The sequence below is a fragment of the Cyanistes caeruleus genome, chromosome 3, assembly GCF_971803275.1.
Source record: "Cyanistes caeruleus chromosome 3, bCyaCae1.hap1.1, whole genome shotgun sequence".
In the NCBI taxonomy this organism is placed as follows: Eukaryota; Metazoa; Chordata; class Aves; order Passeriformes; family Paridae; genus Cyanistes; species Cyanistes caeruleus.
The window spans coordinates 90,289,480-90,301,675 of record NC_141703.1 but is presented as its reverse complement, the minus strand read 5'-3'; the positions used below and the strand labels follow the sequence as shown (position 1 = coordinate 90,301,675).

Below are 12,196 nucleotides of genomic sequence, written 5' to 3'. Positions count from 1 at the left end.
TGGCCACAGGAACCAACCAGGTCCACACCACTGGAAGCCAGTGCAACTTCTCTCAGTACCCTGGCATGCTTCAGAGTAGATCTAAAGGGAGATGTGATCTGCAGCATCCCTGAGTCACAACATCTTTTCACAAAGATCCCACCTCCATGGGCTGGCTCTCAACCACAAAGGCCTTCAACCTCAAGGTCCCACAGCCAGTTCCTTATAGTTTTCTTATTAAACCCAAGCTTTGGCCCATCCTGCCTGCTGGCTTTGCATTACCCAAAATCCTAATGACATTGGTGAGATCATTATCCCAAGGGTCCAGGCCCCTCTTTCAGATGTCCTAAAGATATGTTAAAATATTGAATGCCTTCACCAATTTCTAATTTCTTTAGGAAAAAAAAAAAAAATCGAACAACTATATTGGCTCTTGAAAACATCTACAACTAACCATACCACATGGCAAATCACCCCCACACTCACCAAATGCCCACTGAGTAAGTGGGCAGCAACCTGCCTCCTACAGCTCTTAATGCAAAACAGCTAATTAATTAGGTTATTAATCTCAAGGAGCCTTTTTCTCTCCCTCTGAATCAATGGCCTTCCTTGGGAAGCTTCACATTCCACACAGCAGAGGGAAGCTGGGAGTAATTTCCTACACTGCTGGGTCTAAGTCCTGCCCCAGCAGAGCAATGTCACCCAGACACACAGAGTTCAGGCTGCCATTCTGGCACTTAGAGTCCCTTGCCTTTTTTTTTCCAAGTGCTGTGTCTCTGAGACAATCCTCTGGCTTAAATGAGAGACACCATCACCATCAAGGTGATTAGTTAAATGAGTTGTTTAGTTTAGCTTAACATTTACTTAAAACAGAGAATTTGCAACTGGAAGTGAAATGTCTAAAAATGTAATTCTCAGCCAGACCTAGAGGAAAACGCTGATGTCAATGGCAAGGCATGACTCTGTTGTCAGGACTGCAAGACACAGCTTACTGCAGTATAAGGCCAGTCATTTCAAAAGGTTATTCTGGAATTAATTTATCTTTGTAGCCCTAAAATAGTCTGTTTTGTAGTACTCTTCACAGAATTTCTGGACCTTCTTTGCACTTAGCCCCACCAATCACTGATTGTTCCGTTCACTTACATTCCATCTTCCTGGTCCAACTCTACACCCTCTCATCCCCTCTCTTCCCTAGGAAGCAAAAAAGGACCCAAACTGCATACTTGAAGCACACCCAGTGAAAAGGAATGGTAAACAAATATAACTGAAAATTATAGAAGAGGAAAATAACTTCTAAATTGAAAAGAAACTTGCAATTTATAAGGCTAGGAATAATTTTTTTTTTCATCATTTTTTTCAGGTGGAGAGGCTCAGCTGCTAAAAAAAATTGATAAGCTTTGTGACCCACAAGCCTACCCTCAGATATCCAACAGGGATGGAAAAGCAGCTGCATTTTAGCCAAGTTTTATATTTGGGTCATACAAAACTTCACAGATTATAAACTTAAATGTGTCCTTGAGCAGAGGATACACTGATTTCTCCCATGACTGCACTTTTTAAGCCACACTGGCCAACATGATGCCCCAAAATCAACCCCACTCACCAACTTTTAAGGAGGAAAATTCCCTTGAGGTCATGACTAAGGCAAATTTCCTCAGAATTCTGCTACATGTTCATTTGGGTCCCTAGAAATGTTTCGTGTCCTTGTACCTGCCCCACAGTTCAAATTGCACTCAGAAAAGGTTGAGCAGACACACTCACCTCACCTTTTTGCTTTGGGTGTCCCTAAATTGGGCTGCTACTGCTTGAAGAGGATTGCAAACCTGTGTTCCAGCAGCAGCATGTTGCCACACAGGGTGTGTGTGTCACCTTCTTGCACTCTGCCAGGCACAATCAGTCCCTGGTTTTAAGGCACAGATACAAGTCTGCTCATAAGGCAACCATGCTGCCAGCAGGTGTTCCTGCTGTCCCGAGCTTTTGCTGCAGTCCTGCTCCTGGAAGCCAATCCTCTCATATGAAGCAATTTCTTAGGCACTGATGAAGGCTGTCTCAACTCACAGGACTGCTTTCACACTGGAATCTGTTAGAGATTGCTCCCAACATTTGCACTAATGAGTGGAAGACACAACTTTTCAACCAGCACAGGGAGATCCAGCACAGTGTGTTTGCAAGCAACTGAAAGTTGGGCATGTCAGCACAACACAAAGCTGCCTGCACAACTGTGGGTCGAGTTCTGTGACTAAAATCCACACTTTCAGCAGATACTGAGCTCTGAGCTCATTAATTCTGGGATTAATTAGGAGCCACATCTCCTGCAGGCACCACTTTCATAGGTTAAAGCTAGTGTAAAGGAGAGTCAGGACCAGGGAATCAGTCAGGCTGTGTCTTATGAGCACAGGTACTTAGCAGCAGCTTCTACTCACTGTGAGTTTACTTATTAGCTAAAACAGGTCTTACCACCAGCTTCAAAGATGTTGGAGGGCTCACTTCCTGGAATACAGTCAGCATTTCCTGGATTCAAGTTGTTCACAGGTCAAAAATAACGGCATTTTGAGCAAGCTTCTACTCTCTGTTATCGAAAACTGCCTATTTTTCCATTCACTGCAAAGTAAGATCATACACAAGCCTTTCTCAGAAAAAAAATGTTTATTCTTTAGTTACTGAGGAGACATTTGAAGAGAAGGACATAGGGAATGGCATTGCAAATACTGTCACCAAAACCAGCAGGAAGTCAGGTGAATTTATTCTCCCAAATGTCTGACTTCACACCCTTATAGGAAAAAAAAAACCAAAACTACCCCTCATAAAACCCAGAGAAACAACCATACCAATAATAATAAAAAAAAGCTTCACTGTTACTTTGAAAACTGTAGTTTGCACTTCTACCAGAAATTTCTCATGCACAGAAGAAACTGTGCAAGGTAAAAGGGTGAAAGCTGGCAGTGTGAGACTGTAGAGCTTGTAGTTCTTGCTCTTATGTCAGCCTGCCATGTAAATGGGTTTTTCTACTTCTATCAAGCTCCAAAATTCCACAAACCAGTCTTAAGACTTCCAGCAATTTTAATTAACCACAACTGCTTACTATTTTTGAAGGATGTTGCTTCTTGCTTTGGAAACAATGTCAGTTACACCAAGTGCCAAATAATTTTCAAAACCACACTATGTGAGACCTTTCTGTGTTGTTTAGTATTAAATTGCATGGGATGAATGCATTACACAAACTGGCAAGGTTTCTGGAAGCAATTTCAGACAGTTCCACCAGTCATTTTTAAACAAATATTTCTCACATTAATAACAAAAAATAGGACTTTGCCCAAGGAGGCAAACAAACTACAGGTTTACTTTTACCACAATAACCACGACAAAAGATATCTTTGTGTGGAGACTTGTTAAAAAGTTATTAAGACAGCATTATCCTGATAAATTCATTCAAGGTGGAATGGAGAAGGACACTTGGGTCAGGAATACTGACCCCCAAAAAACAACAAACAAAACAAACAAATGAAAAAACATATAAAATACATCACTTCGGGTTGATTATTTTGGGATCAGTTAGTAACTCTTAACGATAAATAAAAATTGCATATATCTATTACAAATAGACATGACAAAGTTTCTTACATCTTGAGTATTTTCTTAATAAATTATAAATATTTACAGACAGCAGTAGAGGTAAAAGTTCTAGTCTTACTAGAAATTACTTTTGAACTTTTGTACACTGTACAGTGAACAATCTGTACACTCATGCAGTACAGCTTCAAGTAGCAGAAGAAATTGTGGGAGTGGAAAGGGCATAAATTGAAACAAGAAGAAAGCTGAAGCTTCTTAATCTTTGGTTACCAGTGTCAAACCTTCATGATTCTTTACACATACCAAGTTAAAAATGAACTGGCTTTCAACTGAACAATCAGCATGTACACGTAAAGAAAAACACTCCATAGCTTGATGTTCTTTAAACATTAATGCATGGTTGTTTTCATTGCAATTGTTTTTGAGCTTCATTATATAAATTGTCTCAGTTTTCAAGTTTTTGTTCTAGTCTCAAGCAACTTAAAAACATACTATTATTTCCTATAAATGACTAGAAGTGAACTGACATTCTTAGAAAAATGTAAAGAGCTAAGGCTTAAAAAGAAAAGTCTTAAAAGTTAAAAGTCTTAAAAGTTAAAAAAATATAAAAAGCTTTAGGAAAAGCCAAAAACTGTTGTTAATAGCAGCTTTATTCCAGTGCAACAATGAGCTGAAATGTAGTTTTATCACAGAATGAACCACTGTGAGGAGATGATCAATTTGCCAGGCATCTGGCAACTACAGGACATAGCTTTGTCTAGAACCAAGACTAGAAAATGTAACCTTCCACCTATCTGGGCCTGCTGAAGGATGAAGGTTTTTTTCTGATGCAAAAAGGCACTGATAAAAAAGTGTGTAGAAAGCTGATCCATTTTTGATTTGTCCACATTCATGCAAATATATAAAACTTTGTAAATCTCTAAATATCAACTACAAAAAGGTTTGGTGTGTTAGTAGGGCACTGTTTGTTAAAACCATATACAAAACAATTCAAAATATTTTGTCCATGATTTGGCCTATTTGTCTTCAAATAGTAGCACTAGAAAATGAGGCTCTCCTTCCTGAGGAAACTAAAACAGGTACTGGAAACAGTTCAGCCTGTCTTCAAAGTGTGTCTTGATGAAGCTCTGACAATTTCATTGCTTGTGGAAGCCCTTCAGGGGAAAAGGTGGTACCTCCTTCATCACTGAATTCTACTGCTTCTCTTCCATATTTGTTTGGGCAACAAAGCAATTATTTGCTTATGCTTTAACATCTGAAACAAAAGAATAAGAGAAGCACACAGGTAAATTACTATGTATTTTCTTCTAGAGATTGAACTAGCAACATGAGAATACTGCAAGCTTTAAATACTAATGAGGTGCTGTGAAGATGCACCCAGACACTGTCACATGACTCGTAACAACCCAGCCAGAGCAGGTACATGACCAATGATATTTGATAGCCACTAAACATTTTATCCAAATTACCTGCTTATGATTAGGCATGTTCCTCTGCAACTGGACTACATTTAGAACATTTAGTACTTACTGCCACCCACCTGTTAAGTAGCTGGTAACCTCTGAAATTGTTCTGACTCCATGACTTTGGATCACAGAATCAGGTAATTAAGACAACACTTTTATCCAAACATTTTATGTCTATAATCTCAGTATGAGCTGTGCATCAGACATGCATGTGTTGCTGCTCCTATTTCTTACACACAGTAATGTCAGGTGATTTTGGAGTTTTCTCCTTTGAGGGCTGAAAATACAGCTCTTATTTGACAAGCAAGAAGACTGAAGGCAAATGGAAGTTACAGTGCAGGAAGTTCAAGATTACATGATGATACTAAAGAACATGATCAAAAAGCCAGTTTTGTGTGTGTGTGTGTGCTATTTTCCTGTGTCTGTGCAGTGAAAAGGTCTGAATATGAAATAGGGTTCTACCACTTTATATCTTCAGGGATAAGCATTTCATACCCCTGCAAAACACACAAAATGTTCTGTTCTCACATGGTTTGCAAGCAGCACCAAAGCAAGCACGGCTGCATCTGGCACCTCAGCATGACATAACAGACCAGTTTGAGATGCTAAACCTTTAAAGGTGAGGCAGGAGAAGAGTTTAGCCCAGCAAAACAGCACATCACATGGACCAGGAATAGACAGAGTTATTTCATTTGGCTTTCAGTATTGCTCACTGTTAACAAACAGGATCTGACTCAGTTATTACGACACACCACAGCTTCCTCTGCAGCTACACAGCCAGTTCTAAGTCTGCTTCCTGGTTTCATGATCAATTCATCAGCAGTTTTGTCTGCATCACCAAGTCAGGTTTTTTATATTCAGTCCTAATTCCCTCCTACTCTTCCATTCATCCATGTTTCCTCACATTTGGAGATTTTTGCACATCTCTTTTCAACATTGTTTTCAGCAAATACCAGAATTTATATTAGAATTAGAATTTATAAACCAGATGTGATTGCTTGGCTGGTAGTTCAACAGAAGTATTGAACTTGGCAGAACAACTCTGCAGCAGTAAGGTGCCACTTGCTTTCACACTGCTGTGCATTTTGAGAATGTTTAAATGGATTATCTACACCAGCAGGCTCCAAAGTGGGTGTGCACAAGGCAATCCATTGTGGTGCAGGGAAAAAGTATTTTTGCACCAGTAATAAAATTTTAAAAAGAAAAATAGTATTTACTTTATCATTATAATATTTAGACTTTTTTTTTATTTTGTGTATGTTTTATAATGTATATAATACTTCAGTATGGTAATAATTTTATCTAACTTATAAATATACATAAATTGGGTGTGCATGTTCAAAGTATTTTACTGATGTGGTAGACAATCACAAAAAGTTTGGTGACCACTCACCTACAATACAAAAAGCAGAAACCAGTATGAGATGCCCAGTTACACCACCCAAGTAAGAGCTGTATGATGGACAAAATGACATTTTTCCTCTTTTCTCCAAGAAAGGAAAATTATTCACAGTCAACCTCTGTGTCAGTCAGCACACTCCCAGACAGAGAGCTTCACGCTCACATACCTTCTTTATTGCAGCTGGAAGAGTTGTTCAGGGGCTCCCCATTTCCACCTCCTGCATCCTGAGTCACTTCTGCAAGGATAAAGTCAATACTCAGACAATCCTGGACCTCACAACACTCTGCCTCTCTGCCCCAGATGGATCAAGAATAATCAGACTGAGATTTGGGCCATTTGTTTGGCAACAATCGTAACCCTGACCAACATGTCCCACTCCCATGGGATCACCATTCAATGCCTCCCTTCTCTGCTCCCTTCCTGACTCTGCATTCTCGTCACAGTCCCTCACACATGCCGTAGAGGCCAAGCACAGGAAGCACTCAGCACCCATGGTGCCACCCATTAGGTGGCATTTGGCAAAAGTCACACTGAACAAAGACTGCTCATGGCCCAGGCACTTTTTTTTATTTATATATATTAGAAATATATTTTGTTTATGCCATGGTCATCTGCATGGTTGGCCAGCAAGCTGCTGTTCTTCTTCTTTAAGATGTCTGCAGAGAGATAAGAAGACAAATACAGTCCCCTGCCTTGCTCAGCTTCGAGGTATGGCTCTATTGCACCAGACTGAGTTGCTAGCTACAGCTCTACATGAATACACAATGTAAAATATAAAAAAATAAATATACATAACATTAAAAAGCTCCTGGAGAGCATTCAAAGGATGGCCATGAGGTTGGTGAAGTCTCTGAAGGGGAAGCCTTCTGTGGAATGGCTGAGGTCACTTGGTTTGTTCAGCCTGGAGGAGAGATTGAAGTGAGACCTCACCACAGTCTACAGCTTCCTTGTGTGGGGAAGAGGAGAGACAGGAACGATCTCCTCACTCTCATGATCAGTGACAGGACTCAAGGACATGGCATGAAGCTGAGTCAGGACAGGTTTAGTTTGGATATCAAGGAAAATATTTTTCCCCCCAGAGGTTGGCTGGGCACTGGAACAGGCTCCCCAGGGAAGTGGTTACAGCACCAAACCTGACAGAGTTCAAGAAGCATTTGAACAACACTCTCAGGGATATGGCGTGATTATTGATTGGGGTGTCATCTGCAGGGCCAGGGGCTGGAGTTATTCCTGATGTGTCCCTTCCAACTCACCAGATTTATGATTCTATGAAGGAATCATGGCCAGTTTGCCTACTGGGTCAGTAGCACTGACTGCTCCCTAGAACAGGCCTTCCTGATTTACACCATTCTTAACTATCTGATTGTCTTTCAGGGCACTGTCATCCTCATTCTGGTCTGTCTGAAAAGAGACCAGAGAACAACTGCAGTCCCTCAGGAGCACACTCCATTGCTTCTGCTCCTCCCCAGCACAGGCCACTGCTCTGTGCAGCCCAGGGCTCAGAGCACACCTTCTCCTCTGCAAGTTAAGTACTGCTGTGCTATCAGCAAAAGCCCTGCTTGAAATTGCTTTGTACACACATTTCAGAGAAATATGAAATATGAAACTCACATTTCATAGCCTACCTACTATTTCCCATCCATAGAGAAGTGACTGACTGTTTCCCACAGGTGCTGCTGGGTGTACTGCACAGAGGTGTACCCCCCTTCCTGATGTTTCTGTTCTATTCTGCAACAAAATAAAGGATTTTGTTTTCTGCATCTCATGTCCAAACTAATCTTTACCTATGGATCTGATTTTTCTCTTACCTGAACTGTGTGTTTCCTTTCCTCTTTAAGACAGGCATAAAATAAGCCTCCTTTTCCCATACCCATGTCTATGTATATGGAAATAGTTATACAAGGGATAACACAATTCTGCAGTGCACCACACCTTCACCATCATCTACACTATCTCTATTTCTTCAGATGAAAGAAAGCTCTTCTATACCCATTGCAATACATGCAGGAAGAATAAGCAGCAAACTCTGTGGGCTTCTGATTTTTTCTGAGTTTCCTTTTCCTTACTGTCATCATTGGTGATTTTTTTTTCCCTTATAGGAAAGGGAAACCAAACTTTTCCAACCCCTTATTTTCAGCTACTTGTGGAAAATGGTGGAAGAGTTAGTGAGTGAATGAATCACTAGTGCAACCAACCGGGGAAAAAAACTGACATTTTTTCTTGACTTGAACAATAATGTTCATTTTCTTGACTTGAACAATAATATTCAATTTCATTAGCCCTTTGGAGTTAAAAGAACTTCTAGAAAAAATACAAGTCCCAGAACTTCCTTGAAATTTACAGTGACTGAACTAAGAAAACAAAACTGGAGCTTTGCTTAACTGCCTGATGAATGCAGTCAAAAGACTTTCCTAAAGCATAAAGCAAGTGGAAGATACAGCAGGCTTCATTCCTTAGAGAAGCACATTTCATCTCCCTAATACAAATTTTGCAAGCTGAATCTCTGAACGGGTGTGCTGAGGCTCTTATCTTGCCTCCATGCTTAGTTCTGCTTCCCATATATGGTAAAATGCTCTGCAAACCCAGCAAAAGTAGCATCATTCTCATCATATCAAGAGGGAAGGTGAAGCCCCAAGGTGTTTGCTCTGTGCTGTTTACCAAACACAGCCTCCAGGTCTTTCTGATTTGTCTTCTAGTGATCTACCCATCAACATTTACTGTTCCTAAGGCAATAGGTTCTTCTAGGCCAAAAGGGGAATAGTAAACTCTATACTGAGAACATGCTAATATGGCTTGGACTGCAAAAGGCCATGTGCAAAATTACTTTCCCCCCTTCATGTTCCTCTGTTCTACGGCTCCATCTCACTAGTTACCTGTTTCAGACTCTTCATTCTCACAATAAACAATGTGTGAAAATGCAGCTGCAAGAAAACAGAAATCCTTTTCCTGAAATATGTATGGAGGTAGCAGAACAGTCTGCAAAATACGCAACTCAGCCTTAAAGTGACAATTTCATTTTTAAGAGATGATCCTGTGAACCACTATGTTATGCCACTTTAAGGACTCACAATTAAATTCAACTTCCCTCCAGCAACCACTTATGGTCCCAGACCATGACCAACAAGGTTTATATTTATGCCTACAACTTTACAAAAGTGTTGCTGAAGTAGATCTACTGGTAAAGCTGCACAGATCTGCCATAAAAAGCCAGAGACAGCTGAGAAGAGAATCTGCATCTACTTTTTTTACTTCATCTTTGTGTTCCACTAACACTGTAACTTTAAACCCTTCCTCTTTGCAGACCTTAAAGAATCTTTAATAGAAACATTCTAAAGCAAATTTAAGTGCAGCACCAAATGAGGTCTTTTGCGGGGGTTATTGGGGGGTTTTTCCTACCCATCCTTCTCCTTTTCTCACTCTCAGTTTCATCCACAGTCTCGACTTCAGCAGTCTCTGAACCATGGGCTAGAACCACAGCTGTAACAAATGAAAGGCACCAGACTGAGCACCCTACATGAAGGCACACTCAGAAGACTCCAGGAGGGCACTGAGCCTGCCACCTGATGCAGGAGCTTTGGTCATTCCCCACTGAAACAATGTTCGGTCTGGTAACAGAACATGTCTTAAGAATCTTCCCCTGCTCTCCCCAGTCTTCTTGACTGCCTTGGGGGTTAATTTTGTTTGGTTCCTAAAAACAGACCACAATCCTAACAACAAAACTCATACATGTTAAAGCTAGAAAATGGTAGCCAAATTCACTCTTATGAAAGGGGCATAGACTAAAGGAGTTGTCCCCTTCCTTAGCTGCTCAGCATAGGAAGTGATTTCCACACCCCAACACACAAGAAGCCAGAAAACAGTGCAATCTTGCTGCAAATTAAGGAAGTAAAAAAACCAAAAACTCTCCAACAAAACCATTAGGAAAACAATCCACAACAAACCAACGCAAAAAAAAAACCAAAACAAACCACCAAACCAAAAAAATCCTCAATGCAGATTAGAATGGACAGCAGAAGCCCAGGCAGAGATCTGGACAGCAAGAGAGGAATGACAGATTGCCCTACAGCATGCACTTTTGCAACCCTCATCCTGACACCAGCCCCAGTTCTCCATTGTTAGAAAAGTAATTCACCTCCAAAGACTGCTTTTGACCAGGAAAATCTCAGGCTATTCACTGTCAGTAACTTTGTCAGCCCCACTAACACATTCACTAAGTGCAGGTCCCTATAATCATCCAATATTGGACATCAAGTGAGATTTTGAGTATGCATGTGCACACTTTGAGAACCAATTCAAAAGCTCAGACCCTGCCACAAAAGGAAAGAGCAAATCAGACTCCCTGCTCCAACCAAGAGCGGGTGTTCAAAAACATTAATACCCCAATACAGATTTCTTACCTCCCTCTGAGTTAGGCTGTTGTTGGCTGTTCCCAGGGAAAAGTTGCTCTTGTTCTCCTATAAACAAATTAATTTGTTTTAGAAAGGGGAAAAAGTAACTACACAGAAAGAAAACAACTTTACCTCTCCAATGAAAGACTGCACTGACACAGAATAAAAACTGACAAGCCCAGACCAAGTACCAGTCTGATTTCCACACATTTGTGACACTCTCTTACCTGATCCATTCACTGGACTCTTATTCTGAGAAGTTCTTCTTGTTTTAAGTTTAATTCTACCTGCACAAAAATAAATAGAATACCTGGAGAAATTACTCAGAAATAAAGTATTGTACCTTTAAAAATTTGTTTACGGCCTCTGTCCACTTCATCCCCCTCTCCAAGCCCCAACCAAAAAAAAAAATGCATTTCACTGAGAACATGCAACTGAATACTTGACTTGGAGGAAGAACATAGAATGAAATTCTGTTTTGAGGGAAAGACAGTCAGTAAGAGATCAACAGAATGGATCTCCTGCAACAGCAAGTCAGAACACATCAAATCTAAGGTGGAGCTTTAAAATTTTCCGATAATATGTCTTGTGCTTAAAACAGCAAACTTCTGCTGTTTGATTACACTTGTGCAATGCTTATCCCACCAAGCTAAAACAAGTTTATTTTCTTGTATGTTCAAACCCTCATTGTTTCAAGGGAAGCAAATGAATTGTTTTGATTCTAACTGATGATCAGTTTTGACTGACATTCTTTGTGCATTCACAGCAACAGCAGTGTTGTTTAACACCAGCAACATGAACAAGGACATAGAAGGCACTTTCTGAAAGTTTGCAGATGACATCAAAGTGGGAAGAGTAGGGGACATGCTGGAAGGCAGTGTTGCCACTCAAACTGACTTCAACAACCTGGAGAAACATGCTGGCAGAAAAGATGTGATATGCAAAGGCAAAAAACAAAGTCCTGAATCTCTTAAGTCACCCCATGGACCACTACAGGCTGGGCTCTGCCTGGCTAGGAAACAGCTCTGCAGGAAAAGGCCTGAAAGCATGAAAAAGCCCAACACTACTCAGAAAAATGTGCTCTTGCAGTAGAAGGCTTCCAAATACTGGGCTGTGTTAACAGAAACACAGTCAGCCCATCAACACAAATAACTCCTCCTCTCTGTTCAGTATTTGGGATACCACATGTGGAGTACTCTCTCTAGTTTTAGTCTCCCAGTTAATGTAAAAACATCATCTTTCTGAACTTATTCCAGCAAATGTCCACAGGGCAAGATGTCTAGGGACAGGAGCTGTGCAAGGAGGTGCTGAGAGAATTGGGTTTGTTCAGCCTCAAGAGGAAGGATAAGAGGATGACGTCTAACTGCAGTATACAACTAACTAGAGAAAAC

The 12,196-nt window shown here is 40.6% G+C and overlaps 1 protein-coding gene across 2 annotated transcripts in view; it reads right to left on the bottom strand.

Annotated features, from left to right (window-relative positions):
• Nucleotides 1-2,606: 2,606 nt before the first annotated feature.
• The window catches only part of CD58 (CD58 molecule), a 23,655-nt gene continuing 14,065 nt past the window's right edge, over nucleotides 2,607-12,196 (bottom strand). Inside the window, exons 5-9 of one of the 2 annotated variants that reach the window (XR_015285393.1) lie at nucleotides 11,033-11,092; nucleotides 10,815-10,871; nucleotides 8,043-8,145; nucleotides 6,584-6,652; nucleotides 2,607-4,804 (exon numbers count right to left, since the gene is read on the bottom strand). Coding sequence is in view for 1 of the 2 variants with exons in the window: in XM_086884083.1 (XP_086740209.1) it covers nucleotides 4,791-4,804; nucleotides 6,584-6,652; nucleotides 10,815-10,871; nucleotides 11,033-11,092 (200 nt within the window). In the remaining variant the exon portion in view is untranslated. The remainder of the gene's footprint in view (nucleotides 4,805-6,583; nucleotides 6,653-8,042; nucleotides 8,146-10,814; nucleotides 10,872-11,032; nucleotides 11,093-12,196) is intronic. The other variant, XM_086884083.1, reaches the window with a different exon arrangement.